The sequence below is a fragment of the Diachasmimorpha longicaudata genome, chromosome 1 (genome assembly GCF_034640455.1).
Source record: "Diachasmimorpha longicaudata isolate KC_UGA_2023 chromosome 1, iyDiaLong2, whole genome shotgun sequence".
Lineage (NCBI taxonomy): Eukaryota > Metazoa > Arthropoda > Insecta > Hymenoptera > Braconidae > Diachasmimorpha > Diachasmimorpha longicaudata.
In genome coordinates this window covers 10,521,863-10,537,263 of record NC_087225.1, presented here as the reverse complement: position 1 = coordinate 10,537,263, position 15,401 = coordinate 10,521,863, and the positions used below count along the sequence as shown (strand labels likewise).

The following is a 15,401-nucleotide window of genomic DNA, read 5'->3' as shown; positions in this document are numbered from 1 at the left end:
TGACTTTGTTTATTCTCAGCTGTATTTTAGGTTATTTTCTCTCATTTTTTTTAACTCCTCTTAGAAGTTTTGAGAGTCGAGGAATAAGTCAAGGTGTACAAGCTTTGATTTTTCTCCCGTTTAATCCAGCACCGGGAAAAATATTGCAATGGGAGGTATGAAAAATGGCTCAAGGTTACGAGTTATCGATTCTCCCGGATATCACTGAGCTATGAATGCTTCCGGTTCGTTTGCGTCATCATTGCCCTTGTTTTTTCAATCTTATTTTTCCACACTTTGGAGTTACAATGGTACTCCACAGAGCTGATAAAATGAGGGGCTGCTTCCAACACGACATTCGTCACTTCGTAATAAGAGAGGGCGGAATGAATGATTGATACTAATTTGGAAATCATTAGGGGAACTTCGCCCCTCGACACTCGAATTCTTTTTTTTATGTGAAGTAAATGATGACAAATCCAAGGGAGTCATTGTGTTTTGTCCACACTAATGTATGGTTCATGTCACTTGAAGAATTATTGGAAAATAATAATGCTTTGTCCCCTTTCTTGAAAAACTTATGTTTCCAAATTTAGGGGGTTTTTAGTCCCTCAAATTGAGAGGTTAAAGCATAAATTGTCAACAGTTTATAATCCATTAATTTTCTAAATACCTCATTCATCTTCTCTTGATAATCGAGCACGTTACATTAATAGAGCCACTAATTTATTCCTTGATAATTTTGTTCGCCACACAGGAAGAATTTTTTAAATAAAAATTATCCCACAATTATCTCGCTTTGATGCCGAAACGACAGTGAAAATTATTATTAAAATTTATGGGCATTCACATGGAAAATGCAGACGACAATTCCATAGACATCTTATATAGTCTCTTTTACCACTAGACAAACCGAGTTGAAACGTGTGAATCCCACCTATGCGAAAATGTTCCCCCAGGAAGCACTCCAAGTGTTTTTTTCAGTCGGAATCGAGTGAAGCAAGATGAGAATGGGGATGTCTATAAGCGGTAACACGATGCCACAGCTAATGCGGTATATTTTCGCAATATTCCAAACTCTCGGGTGTCACATGGCGGATGGCTGAGGGCTCAGGAGTATTGCGTTACGCTTTACCGGGATAGAATGAAAGATGTGGTATGAAGGTATACATCCGGCTTTCCGGAAAGACAAACCGCTAGCATCATTTTCCCCAGGCGTATGAACATCTACATTTTTTTTTTACCTTCCAGTCATCATCAAACCACTTATCCCCCAAGCCGTCGATCATCAATATCTCCTGAGACCGAGACAAGACTACACTTTGAAAATATTATTTTTCACTAAAAAGATATGGAAATTTTTGCGATCTTATGACAGTTTCATCGATCATCATAATATTAAGAAAATTTATCTATATTACGGTAATACCGAGCATAAAAAAATAGAACCATTAGAGACTTTAACGAGTCAAATTATGTCAAACCTATGACCAGAAAAAACGATACACTCATCTATCCATTTTCACCCAGGGAGACCCAAAAATTATTGTGTTTTTCAAAGTGAAGTCTTCTCTGAGTCTTCCAGAAAAACTTCGAAACCAACGAAAAATCAAGAGCTTGCACTCTGCCCTTCTTCATTTATACCTCATCAATTTCAAGAAATAATGACTAACTGTCAGTAGTAATCGATACATCTCGCAATAAAACATATCCATAAATTTCCTCCCCTTTCGAAATTACACCAAGGTCCCCATAATCCCCAAAAACCCACATAAATACCTCAACTAACGACTGTACTCAATAACCAAGCGCTTCAATATCAACGAAACGATCCGGATCCATTGGAATGGCTGTGGTGTAGACTACAGAATAGGTTGGACTGGTTAAGAGGGTAGATGTACCCTGTGACGGGTGTGAGGAAAGTAGATGGGGTATATCCTGACTATGACTGAAATTACGAGAAACCGTGACGAAATGAACGGAAGAACAGAGATAGAATACACAGTTGTACGGTGAGTGTGTGAATGTGTGTATGTGTGTATGTAAAATAAGACAGTTAGATCTGACGAGAATGGTGAATCGTGACATAGAGAGACTAGTGGGTATTTATAGTTGACTCTGGGTATGAAACTGTTAATACAACTTGAGATACTAGTGAATGCAACTTGGAGGAATGTTCATGGATTTAGGGAGAGAATGGTTAGTCTTGATAATGCCTAACAGTCTTATATTGTTATTGTCCTTGTGACACGACTGTCATCCGTTTATTAATGAATTTCACAATTGATTGTCGGGTGGAAGTTGGTGTAATGTACACTAGATATACAACCACATTACGTTAACCACGAAAACTAATAGCCGTGAGTTCATACGATGGAGGCAGACCTAGAGTGTCGGCACAGTAAATATCTCAATGTCTTAACTTGAGACAAAAAAAAAATAATTACATTGTGGAAGCTATTACCATGAAACATGCATAATGATTCCATTATAGAGACAGGTGAAAATCCTTTTACTATATTACCGTAGCAACCTCTCCTATGTCAGTGATAATATTTATTATTTAATTTTCTGAATGTAGTGAAAATACATTGAATCGAGAAGAGACGAAAGGAACATCCATCAGGAAAGACGAGTGAATATAATTCGGCAGGCACATTCAGGAAAGATTATCCCTGCTCTGGGGATGTCCCTTTTCCGCCCCGAATACCTCATTCCCTTTACTCTCCGGAGAATTTCTATTTTCCAGTGACTCCCTCATCCCGACCCTGGAGATATCTTCCTTCCTCATTTCCGAATCTTCTTAGACCCGATGAGTACGATTGTCCATATACATTGACCTGTGGGACTCATACAGCTCGTGTGCCCTCGACGTTCCGTCGTATATTATTAAAAACAAAAATTCATGGATAGAGGAGGGTCGATAATCACGATGACCCAGACCCACTAAGTAATTCTATCTTCAATGAAAAGACTAATTATACTATTGGGAATCATCCGTAATACCGATTGAAAATTCATCGCTACTCGCCTACCATACAACAATTATGCCTCTTATGAACCCTCGGATATGAACAAACGATCCATTTTTCTTCATCCTACACCATGAATTAATTATCTTTGAATGCAAAGCAGAATAACTGACACGGAGAAAAAAATTCCTGAAAAATTACGTATCTGTTTCATAACTTGTCAGTCAAAATAATATTCTGTAAAAATTACGAAACAGTTACGCACTATTTCAGTGAGCTTTCAGGAAAAAGTTCAAAACGTTCCAGAAAAAAATATCGAACGTTCAGTAAAAAAAATGTGTCATTGTTTCGTAATTTTTAATGAATACTGTTTTAAGTGACAAATTACGGAACAGCTACATAATTCTTGAAGAATTCTTCTCTCCATGCATAATGAAATTTATGTAATCGAACTATCACCAGAAAAATCCTCGAAAAAATATATTAACACAACACTCCAATACCAAAGCAATACCTATCTTCCATTGTCACATCAAGAGACACTTGAAAAATCTCCATCCTGTAGCAATCAGTCTAGGTAATTACCCGTGTTTATGGCTTTACGATAGAGGACGCCTAGTTAGTCTCTCCAAATCCCGCGCCGAGATATCACATCGGCTTACAACCGGAAATCGATAGTCTCGGTAGATCTGGAGGAATCACATTTGGGATAGATTATGTGCATGCGCATAAAGATCTAATCCCCCTCCTCCAGTTGTCATGGGTATCAACTTTATCGACTGGAATACGACGCGATTTAAGACCGTCCAGTTAACCTCATCTCTCCTCCAAAGTCATTACGTAATCCCATGAACTCATTTAAGTCGCTGAATTTTTTTTTTTCATCTCACTTCGTGTCTCCAGGAATTGTCTTTCATTGAGTTCACTCAAGAAAGAGAGAAAGAGAGAGAGAGAGAGAAAGGTAATCTACAATTACCACGAAGACGAGTTTATAATGGAGGCCTTTGAAATTCCAAGATATTTTCAAAAGAATTTTTCGATCAGCATCAATACCATTAAAATTAATTCTAATTTATCCGAATCGATTAATTTAGTCAGATCATATTGATCCATTGAACTACGGTGGTGTACAGTAGGTTAAACTACGAAAGGCACGTAGTTGTCACCTCAATTGCAGCTCAATGACGTTCACCCGGTGTCATTAATTCCCGCAATTCATCCTTACACATATGCCAACACCCTCGCTATTCGCAATGAGAGTTGGTAACCACCAATGCCCGTGAATTCTTCCATTCTCCGATTTGAAAAGAACGGAAAACGTTCCCTCAATTTCCGAGTGGTTTTGAGCCAGTTGAATAACTATTCCCAATATTACAACATAGGTTAACATCGTTCCAGGCAACAGAAAATATGCACCTCCATGACCAATTATAGGAAAGAAGGCAGTGCACGTGATTCGTATTGGAGATGAAATTCCCGTTTTTTTTATCACGCTTTTGAGTGCCGACTAGAGGTCACGTGCGGGTCCTTGTGACCTCTTTCGTTATCGATTGTCCTGCAGTGGCTCGTGCGGTACAGTAAAAAAGAAGATACAGAAGATACTATTGAAAGATGTCACTCGTCAGCATACCAATCATTCAAATGAACCATAATTTACCATTAATTTTGTGAATATAAGAATAAACCCCTAATTCATCTGTCCTCTCATTAACACGCATTCTATCTAATTAAAATGGACCTCAATAATTCGCCATATTATTGAAGTTATCGGGCCTTAAATAAATGAACAACTGAATAATTATTTACCGCAAAAAAAAATATTACAATCCATATTTAGCTCCATAAAAACTACCTTCCGTTCCAATTCTCCGAAAATTCAATATAGAAAGCAGACAATTTGAATATAAATTCAGCTGACGCAGATTGAAATACATTTTTACCGAGAAATAATTTGCCGCTTGATCGATTCCATCCAATACCATAATTCAAAAAAATATCTATGTGCTGCTGCATCTCATGAAATCGTACGTACGATCAAATGCGTGAATGCCGAAAAGGTTGACTATATTACATGACATTTTCATATGGAGCTTCCTCCAGCGAAAAGACCGACGCGATTTATATGCTAATCGGTGATACTCATTTTTTTTTCTACCCCTGTATCAGTATTACCATAACATCAATTCGAAACGTCTATCGATCATCGAGCTACCGAAATACGAGTTCAAACAGTCTATCGGACGATTGGCTATATCCAGATATTTACATTCAACCGGCTTCGTTAGCATATTCACCCAAATGTGAAATGTATCTTAGGTGCGGGCTCTGAGCTTCCGAGTGGATCAATTCCATCAGCTTGATTACAATTTGATCATCAAGTACAGGATGAGGGTACCGGAAATCGTTACTGAATTTCTCAAAGTTAAAATCTGAATGACAAACTAATGAATTTACGTCATTCTATTATTCAATGAAATAGCTTCAACTTCATTACAACGTAATTAATTATTCAATCATATAATAGCAATATAACCGACTTTCATTATAAGTACGACCTATCACTGTCAGATGTGAAATTGGGAAATTTTAGACAGAGACTTACACGACGTTAAATCAGAAACTAATTAACAAGAACTCGAATATCTCACATATTTAACATAAAGAGGAACAACATCCTGGATTTCAAACGATAGCTGTCGGATTTTCAATCGCAATTCTATTTATCTAAATATAGAATGAATCCTACATGAGATCAGTGAACTCGCGAAATGATCGATGATAAAATTTAGTTGATTATATAGTCCAATCATTAAGTGCAAAAAAAGGTAATCGAGATAATTCATTGAAAAAGTGTGATATCTAAATTTGGTGTCTTTGTTTAAAATTCCCACGAATTCAACCAATACATTTGCATTATGAATAACTATTCATCAATTGTATAGCAGTCAATCTGTCACCGTAACAGTCATGAAAGCCTTTGTTAATGGCATAACCTTCCATCACTCTAACCAAATTAATTTCGAATTATTTTGATCATTATTGTCCATCAATTGTCAATTAAATTTCATCCCAACTTCATCAAAAAATCCTCCAACACCTCCAACATCCGTGAATTCAGTTTCAATTAATCCATAGATAATCCATGTATTACCACCAAACGCCTAAATTCATCCCAACACAATGGTTTTGTCTTCAGTAAACCATCGATGAAATCCTAGTATTTGATCACCCTCCTGGAAGCACTGTTGACTCGTATGTGATAATTGATTAGCAATCGGCTCACTGAATCTTTCAGCGTTTGGTGTCAATAGTGATTGATGAATTATTACACCGAAACGGTAAACGTTGTCTCCAATCAGATACACCATTGCCTCCTCAGGGGGATATAGGGGGTCAGTGGAGAATGGAAGAGAGTTACAGTTCAACCTGTCTGCCCATTGAATACCCATACCAATAGAATTTATGGGAGGCACTAATGAATATCAGCTTTGACCTCGACAATACCTATTCGTTACCTCCTACTCTAATGCAAATTGTTTCATCTGGGATTGAATAAATCAAAATGTGAATTTGAATTTAATTTGATTAAATATACTCTTTAATCATGCAACACTGAAATGGCCCTTTACGAATTTGACCAGCCAACCTTAAAGACTGGGGTAACGATTACGCGGTAGCCCACTGGCTGATTGATCCTGCGGTGGCCACAAGGAAGTGCCAGTGGATTCCTCGTGGATTGGATTGAGTCACTCGGACTAAATCTCCCAACTGGTAATGGACAATTCGATGTGGTTGGCGATACGGGCCTTTCAATTCAGGAAGCTATCGGCCAGATTGGACTCGAAAAAAAAATATATACTAAAGCTTTCGTCGGGTTTTTTGGGGTGACAGTTCTTTTGCTATGGAGACTATTCTCAGTAGATGAAGATTTTCAACAATCCGCGAACATAAAAATTTCCAGGAGAAAATTTTTTTTCAAGTAAAAAAATATCAATTAATTCAAACGATTGAAATAATTCAAATCATTGCATTCAATATTTTTCGAAAAATGTGTCGCAATAAAGGCAGCCAACAATGCCGTATTACATCACTTAATAGCCACAATTGATATTATTTTCAGTCAATAGATGATAGACTAATTCTCAGAAAAATCCAAGTGAACAGAATTAGTCACTGGAATGGAATGTGTGGGGGAATCAGTAGTGGTTTGAGAACAATATGCCGCTGCGAATTGCAATTACATTCGAATACAACCAACAAAACCGCGAGTATCATTACACCAGGATATATTTGATATCTAAATATATTCAACACCCTCGAGAGATTATATTTTAAATAACATCGATATCATTGTGTCTCAAATTTATTTTTTGCTATTTTATACCGAGAAATTAAATTTAACGCTTTTGTGCACATCTGTTCCGGCAAAACAAACTCGTTTCGCATATATCGACAGTTGTGGATGGAATCATAAACATTTTTATCGCAAATAACTGCTGTAGTGACTCGAAATATCGCACCAGGGGTGGATATGCTATGGGTAAATACATTAGGACGAGACGTATGCAAATGGAACATGCTCGATTACTGATGTCGTGTGTTCACGTGATGTGCCATATGAGGGCGATGTTTGGAGAGCTCCGAAGTGGAGAGGATCGATTTGAGCCAACTCAAGGATCTTCTGGAATATATAAGGAGAGAAACTATTCCTGAAGATATGTCCTTGTATTGAAATATCGAAATTTTTCAAGAAGACCCTAGTATCTTTGCCACTAATACATGTATTCCAGATATTCTGAGTACTCGAGGATTTCTTGCATATCCAAATAATCAATTTTTTTCTGACTGATTGACCATGTTGCTTTTGAAGAGAGTCAATAATGAAACTGAAGTTGAAATAAATTGAACTGATAACCGTCAAAGAATTGTGATAAAAAAACGAATAGAAACGTTTTTTTCATTAAAATAACATCGATGATTTCTCAATAAATTATAAGCAAATGAGTAAGTCCATTATGAAGGTGTCTTCTCTTCATTAAAAATTTCCTTCATCGTGAAGATGAATTAATGAATTTTTAATGTGCAAAATGAATTCATCTCAACGACTGAGATTCTCTTAGGGAAACCACTATAAATTATAGATTCAACATTAAATAATAAAATTTCTGAAATATAACATTTAAATCTACCATTGCCCAATTCCACATTTACTGAATTATTCGATTTGCTCCCGTCAACCCAACCCTCATCGTTGACTTCCTCATCCCATACAAAAGGTGCAAGCAGTAACCGGATGTGTCACGCATTTTAGAAAATCGATAGTCACTCGGTCAAACAATTCGTCCAATCGACTTGCGGACGAATGGCAGCTGTCATGCCGGTGGATATAATGCAATCGACGGGATATTGTCATACGTGACACGTCGACACTCGAACATGACTGCATGCAGCCTCCTCATATGGATAATATGGAGGTAGAAAATCTAAGAACATTGATATGTTAGGCATAAGAATTACCGGATGTTGGACCTCCCAGGTTGATACGTCAAGCGATATTATCAATGAATCGGGACAAAGTAGGCTCTTGTTAATAAATTTTCATACCGTACCCACAAAATTCAACTCTACTCTTCTCAATATCTGCATATTATGAATATAAAGAATCATTCTTTTACCACTTTGATGACCTTTTTTACACTTCTTACATTCTTTGTGAATGTATTATTCCTATTATCTCAGTTTTCTTTTAAAAAATTTCGGAATTTCATCGAAGTTTTCAAAAGTACAATTTCTCCTTTAAAATTCGCTCATGTTCAACTCTGGTTGATACTGAATTCTTCAACGAAAAAAAAAAACGAGAAAGAATAACAAGACGAATCCAGAAGAAAAGTCGCCCAGCAGAGTATCCCCCGACAAGCTTCAATTAACCAATTAGTATCGTTCGACTACGTCATCGGAGTCAATTGCTCCCGTACCCGTTTATTGGCCTGAATTACGTTTTCAAATAATTTGTTTCTCTTTCCCCTTTGCCGTCTTGACATCACTCCCAACTCTGAATTCCTCGTCATTTCTGTTTGTAATTAAATATGATAAAGCGAGGATGAATCATCGGTAGAGTCCACACATACCATTAGACGGAATGCAACAATTTGCCTTCAAGATATCTTAATTCAAGATATTGATATATAGAATCGTACACGAAAAGAAATTTTAGGTAAAAGCTAGACCTCCAGGAGGCGAAACCAGGGACGAATAGTAGTTTTATCGCAAAAATTAGCCTCCCAAGTTCAATTTTTCCAACAAAAATTGACCTAAAAAGTGATTGATTCTCATTTCGTCCCAAGTTTCGCCGTCTAGAGGTGTAATTTTTATAAAAAAATTTCGTTGCGTCTACATTTGTCCTGATCAATACCTATTTTATTGAATTTATTATAGGACGTTCGGAAAATTGAAGTTAAACAGAATTTCACAGAGACAGGGAGTAAATTTCTACCATTAATGACCATTAATTGATCTCCTAATGTCTCAACTCAGTGACCCAAGTTTTTCGACTCCGCACAGTAAAAAAAAATATCGTAAAAATTCCAAAAGTCGAGAAGTCGTAGCCAATACGTAATGGAATCTACGCTGGATTAGCCCGTGAATAGTGCCTTTTGTACTCTATACCTACATATATAACTACAAACTGCAACGTAGGAAGCAAAAATATAGAGTAAAATAGGACAATGTGGGGGCGAAGGCAGGAGAAACAACACCGGAACGTCGAGCGTCTTTGTTAGGTGTCTGTGTGTGTGCGAAACCGTTTGTTCAAAATATCCGTCTAGAGGTATAAAGATGAACTCAACTATGTATCAAGAAAGTATGTGGGTGCCTATATACGGAAGAGGAAAAATGTTGAATGAAACTTAACGATGCGGGATCGCTGATGTGTTTTTCATTATGGGAAAATATTGGACAAGAATATTCCATCCCTCGTCCATCCCCACTACCCCTACATACCAATAGACACCAATTCTATTCAATATCACAAAGCCGATTGAATGAACGAAATTTCAAAGAATTTTGTCACTAAATATTCACATCCAAATGTGATCATTTCCATATCTTTGGTAAAATTCAATTGCAAAGAAGGGTTACTTTATGAAATGTCAAGAATAGAAGACTGTCAAAAAAATGTCCACGTGAAATGTCAAAGGGGGAAATGTCGAAAAAAGCCCACGTTAATTAAAATTATTGTATCAACTATAAAGACCATCAATATTTGAGTATTCGCTCAGAAATTAATTTAATAATTGAAAATTTAATGAAAATTATTCACCAATGGATAAACTGTAATTTTAACGTCATTGAAAATTTACGATCATGACGATGTGTGAAATAACTTTAAATATACCATGGTTCATTTTAAATTTCATCCTCTGTTAATGTGAAAAAAAGTGAATAAACCGACACCGTCACATGGAATTAAAATAAAATTGAAACTGTATCAAGAACTATGAGAAAACACGGGGTCAAAAATTCTCGCACCCTTTGGATGGGCAATGTCACTCAGAAATAAATATTTTCTCGTGTTAATGTAACAGTGTGCGAATTCACGTCTCCCCGTGGCAAAAAATAATCACTCGGCGTAGTCGACATACGGTTCGTCTCCGGGGTTATTCTCCCAGTGAGATCTACAATGCGATAGGAATGAAATAAAATGAAATAGCAACGGCGGGGAAAAAAAAATTCTGTGAAACAATCTGCGGGGTAAAAAGTTGCGGATAAAGGGAGATGTGTTTTTTTTTCTTCTGCGCTGTAAACTTTTTTTTTTTTTTTCATAATATCGTATCGCACATACTTCAGCTCTGAATTTATTGTATATCAAACACATAGTGTGCATACCTGGCGATGTAGCGGAAGTTACGGGACGCACCCATTGCAAGGTTTTTTGTCGACGATAGGCTCACACATTTGAGTCATGCGACATGCAAAAGTCAGACGCATACATACACATCATTGATTCGAGATTAATGAATGGTAATGCGTCGGGATACAGTCGTGATGCTCATGCAGATGGTGGACTGGTATTGGCACGCCAATGATAATTTTATACTTTTTTGTTGATTTACTTCAACTTTATGACCGTAACCAGTGGTTCCGGTAGGACATTTCGCAAACAATTTGCATCTATTCATTAGTTTTGATTTCAAAATTGAAAATGTCATGATTCAATTCTAGGAAATATATCGAAACCGTAAAGATATAATAGATTTTTTGTTTTCACATTCAGTCAGGGACATGAAATTGCCAATAAAAAATGTCTCATAAGATCGAACGATAAAGTGATCTATCATGAACATTAATGGATGTTGATCACATCTGATACATCTACTCGTCCTGTTTGGAATGTTTTGTCTTTCAACTATCTTCAAACTTCAGCAATAAAGTCACAATAATTGTGTTTAAACGAAAATATTCGATGGTAATATTAATGGAGGGAAGTTTGAAAATTATAATTCCTCCTAAACTTCACCATTAGAGATGATTGGCGTTTAATTTCAGGTTGAACATTCGAGAAATTAATTTATTAAACTGATATCTGGAATTTCCCAAAGCTGTTAGTCAAAGGAGTAATTTCGTTAAAGTTGATATTTTTTTTCAATATAATCGTTTATCAATTTTCAAATTCTCTTGTGAATTTATAAAAAATTCAAAAGAATTGACGTGGTCTTTCAAAACTTTTTTGAGGTTTTCCCAAACTGATAAGTTTTCTATATCAAAATCCTGTACAATTTTACTGAAACTGTCACTCACTAAAAACTCTCAATGCAACCGAGAGTTTTATCCGCACATTCTCGGGGGTCCAGGGTGAAAAACTATCAATTTTAGATAGACTGAGGAGTAATGCCCTTTAACTTTGAAAGCCTTCGTGAAAAATCCTTGAATTTTTTGTAAAATTGTCACTCAAACTGTCCAAATATCCAATTAATTGATAATTTGCAAAAATTATCCCTAAATGTCCTTCTTTGATTTTCGATCTAAAACATGAATTATCAACTTAAAAAATCGCGACCATTGATTTACGAAAACTCCAAATATCCATAAAATATTTTTGAAAATCTTCTGAAATCGATCTTTTACACCCCCTAACCAAATTCCCATAATTCTTCATCCCATCATCTCAACCTGGATGCCACCTGGCTAACGACACCTGCGAGACGCGTAAAATGATGAAACACGGCAGATGCTTCCGCACCCACCCAACCTCCCTCCGTGACGTTATTGTATTCCCTCTCTCATCATCAAATTGTCCCCCCAAGATCAACAACCCCTACTGCTTCACCACTCTTGAATAAAAAAAAAACCGGCGCCAGTCATCGGCCAATGAGTCATCGATTCTCGATTAAATAAAAGGTAATTGTAATGGAGTTACCGAGTGAAATAAAAATACACAGAGTTATGAGACATTTTTACGGGACAATAAAACTTTGCGTCGTGATCAACGTACGTTTTTTACTCCTCGAAGAATCTATTAAACGCCGTTGACAATAAACTTGATTACCAATTACCCACCGACAACAAGACAATTTCTGAATAATGACGACAGTAAAGTGGCGATATTGTTCACTCAAAGTTTGACTTTTATGTGGTGATGCCTTCCAGCATCCGATGTGCGGCGGATATAGGTGGAAAAATCGATGGCAATATCAATTTATGAAGTCATGTAACTGAATATCCGGAGGCACACTCTTCAAGCCTAGGCCACTGTGCGATGTAAAATGATTTTTAGATTTTTCGCTTCATAAAAACGAGAGAATTTATGGGATTTTTGTAATTTCCGATTTTTTATTGAAAATTAATTTTGTCCGCATTGGAGAGACTGAAGCAATTTGAAGGATGAAATAAAATAAACGAGACTTCTTCGAAAATGAGAAACTGATGATGAAGTGATTGTTTTTTTTTGTTATGCAAGAAGATAAATCCTTGAAATCTTTATGCCATTAGGAAAAACGTTTTGATTATAAATTCCCAGTTTCTCGACAAATGCATAACGACTCTGTTTTTAAGGTCAATTAGTCCAAGAATGTTCCCAAAATGTTGCTTAAGAAATTCGTAAATTATCAATTAATTAAATATTCCTATTATTCCCAAAGACTTCAAAATCGCCCGTGATATCAACAATACTGTCCAATTAGTACAAAACGCGGAAGAAAACTTCAAACAATTCCAAAAACATATTGTCTCTCGCGTATCTCCGTTAGAACCAGAACGATGTGGTTATAAAATTTTACTCAGCATCCGCAATAATAATTTATAATTTTGATCACAACCCGACACGTAATAATACCCCGTATATCCACAGATGACCCATACCCACAAAAATCAATAAATCCGAAGGACAAAAGGATGTTTCAAGCCCAAGGACACGCCAGCTAAACTGGCAACACAGTATACCTCTCTCAGCATTTAACCTTGAACGTTTTATGGTGAAATTTCACCGATGTAAACGTGCTTAGCGGTTTATTCCGCAATCACCTAAATAATATAGATTTCCCTTGGGACTTAATTAACCACTGACCTCAGATAAATCCGTATCCTCCTGCATTCTGTCGAGGACAGTCGGTGATTTCGGCTGGGCTTCTGCATTCCAGGTGACAATGGACACCATCATCACTGCAATTGCCACCAGCGACAGCATCGAGCACATTTTTAACACTTAATAAATGTTAATAATGTCGAAAACTCACTGTAACCACTCACACTTTAACTTCACTGACTCTACTAAACCAATGATTAATTAATAAAGGAGATTTATTGATGCACGGAATCTATCTCACGAAAATAATACGTTCAAAACTTTTATTAGAACTCGTTTTCTCGGACTATTCAACGCGGAACCGACAACACGAACCACTCGACACGACGGCGGACGAGCGACTGCGCTAGCGCTCGGTGTGAACGCTGGAACCAACCGGCATCGGCTCTGTTTACAATACGCGCCGTTCAAGATGACTCATGTGGTGTTTACGATTTTTTCAAGCACAGTCTGAAAAGAAATAACTTGCTATTTCACACAGAGTTTTGTGAATATTTATTCAGATAAGAGAGTATTTTATTTCAATTTTCACTGAAAATTCGCGGGTAGATATACCAAGTTGAATTTTCAATCAAAACATAAATATTCTGATCATATTACAGTGAATTATACGTTTCTTGAGCATCGAAATAGACATTCGAATTTTCATTATCTCTGATAATTCCAATCAAATAATTCGAATGAAATTCAGCATACGCAGAGAGAATCCTTTATGTAACCAAAGTGTACTAAATTCACCGAATTCAAAAAATTTTCCTCGTCATTTGTGTTGACAGTTCTATTGATTTCGGTATTTGTAATATAGGTAGCGAACCAGTGTGGACTTTCAGTTACGTGGGGACTTGTTCAGTTTCAAATTTCACTGAAAATGCGATCGAGGTTTTGCCAACTTGAATTTTTAATCAAAACATTAATATTCAACATCAAATTACTGCGTCATTCGTTTGGCATTCAAACATGCAGTCAACTGAATTTTCCTGGTTTGTGGTAATTTCAATGGGTTAATTAAGCTGAAATTTAGTAGCTAGTGGTTTTTCCATTAACTCGTGTTGGAATTATCGATTCATAAAAATATCCAAGAACTATACAGGAAAGGCGAAAAAAATGTAACAATGAGAAAAAATTTCCTGATTTAAAGTAATATGGGGCGACAATAGTCTCGACTAACTTTCAGTCAATAAAAAAATTTCTGGTTAATTTTGAGTGTGTAAATTTGTTGAACCTTCAGCAGAACTGTCACTGAATGTGAATTTGTAACACGTGCACACATACTTCCATCGAGCAGCATGAACAAAATGAATAAAAAAACCCGATGGATGGAATAGATTTTTATGTGGAGTACCAAGTATAAAAAACTTTTGACAGGTCGTGTTGACAAGTCGGTGGATAACGATGGACTGCAGACCCCCGTGATAGCCCAGGGTAGGGGTAGACGCCCCTTCGGCCCTTGGGTGGCCCCGCCCTTGGCTATTCGCGGAGGTCTTGTGTCTTTGTTGGAAGGGACACAGATCCCTGGGTTTTGGCGCTCACGTGTACTATGGGTACCCTGGCCCCGAGTGGGAAGCACGTGATGTACTCCAAACGACCCCAGTTACGTTGGTATTCTTTCAAACTGTTTGTTTATTTTTGGGGACGAATATTTCCATTTTTACTGGGGATGTCAAGAGAAGTGGAGCTGGGAGAAAAGGGGCGTTATTTTATTTTAAACTGGAGTGATGAATATTTTGTTTAGTTTAGTTTAGTTTACTCAAACTGAGTTTATTTTTCGAGAGATCCGTAATGAGAACCGAAGTTTGTTATTAACGAAACATTCCCATGCTGTGAGATGAAATTTCTTTTATCAAATGGAAAAATTAAGAAATTTCTTTTAT

General features: G+C 36.7%; 1 protein-coding gene across 2 annotated transcripts in view; it reads right to left on the bottom strand.

The window, feature by feature from the left end:
- Positions 1 to 13,885, bottom strand: part of Fas1 (Fasciclin 1) — a 155,565-nt gene extending 141,680 nt beyond the window's left edge. Inside the window, exon 1 of one of the 2 annotated variants that reach the window (XM_064132582.1) lies at positions 13,513 to 13,885. In XM_064132582.1, the coding sequence (XP_063988652.1) occupies positions 13,513 to 13,641 (129 nt within the window). In that variant the 5' untranslated portion in view covers positions 13,642 to 13,885. The remainder of the gene's footprint in view (positions 1 to 13,512) is intronic. The other variant, XM_064132592.1, reaches the window with a different exon arrangement.
- Positions 13,886 to 15,401: the final 1,516 nt, after the last annotated feature.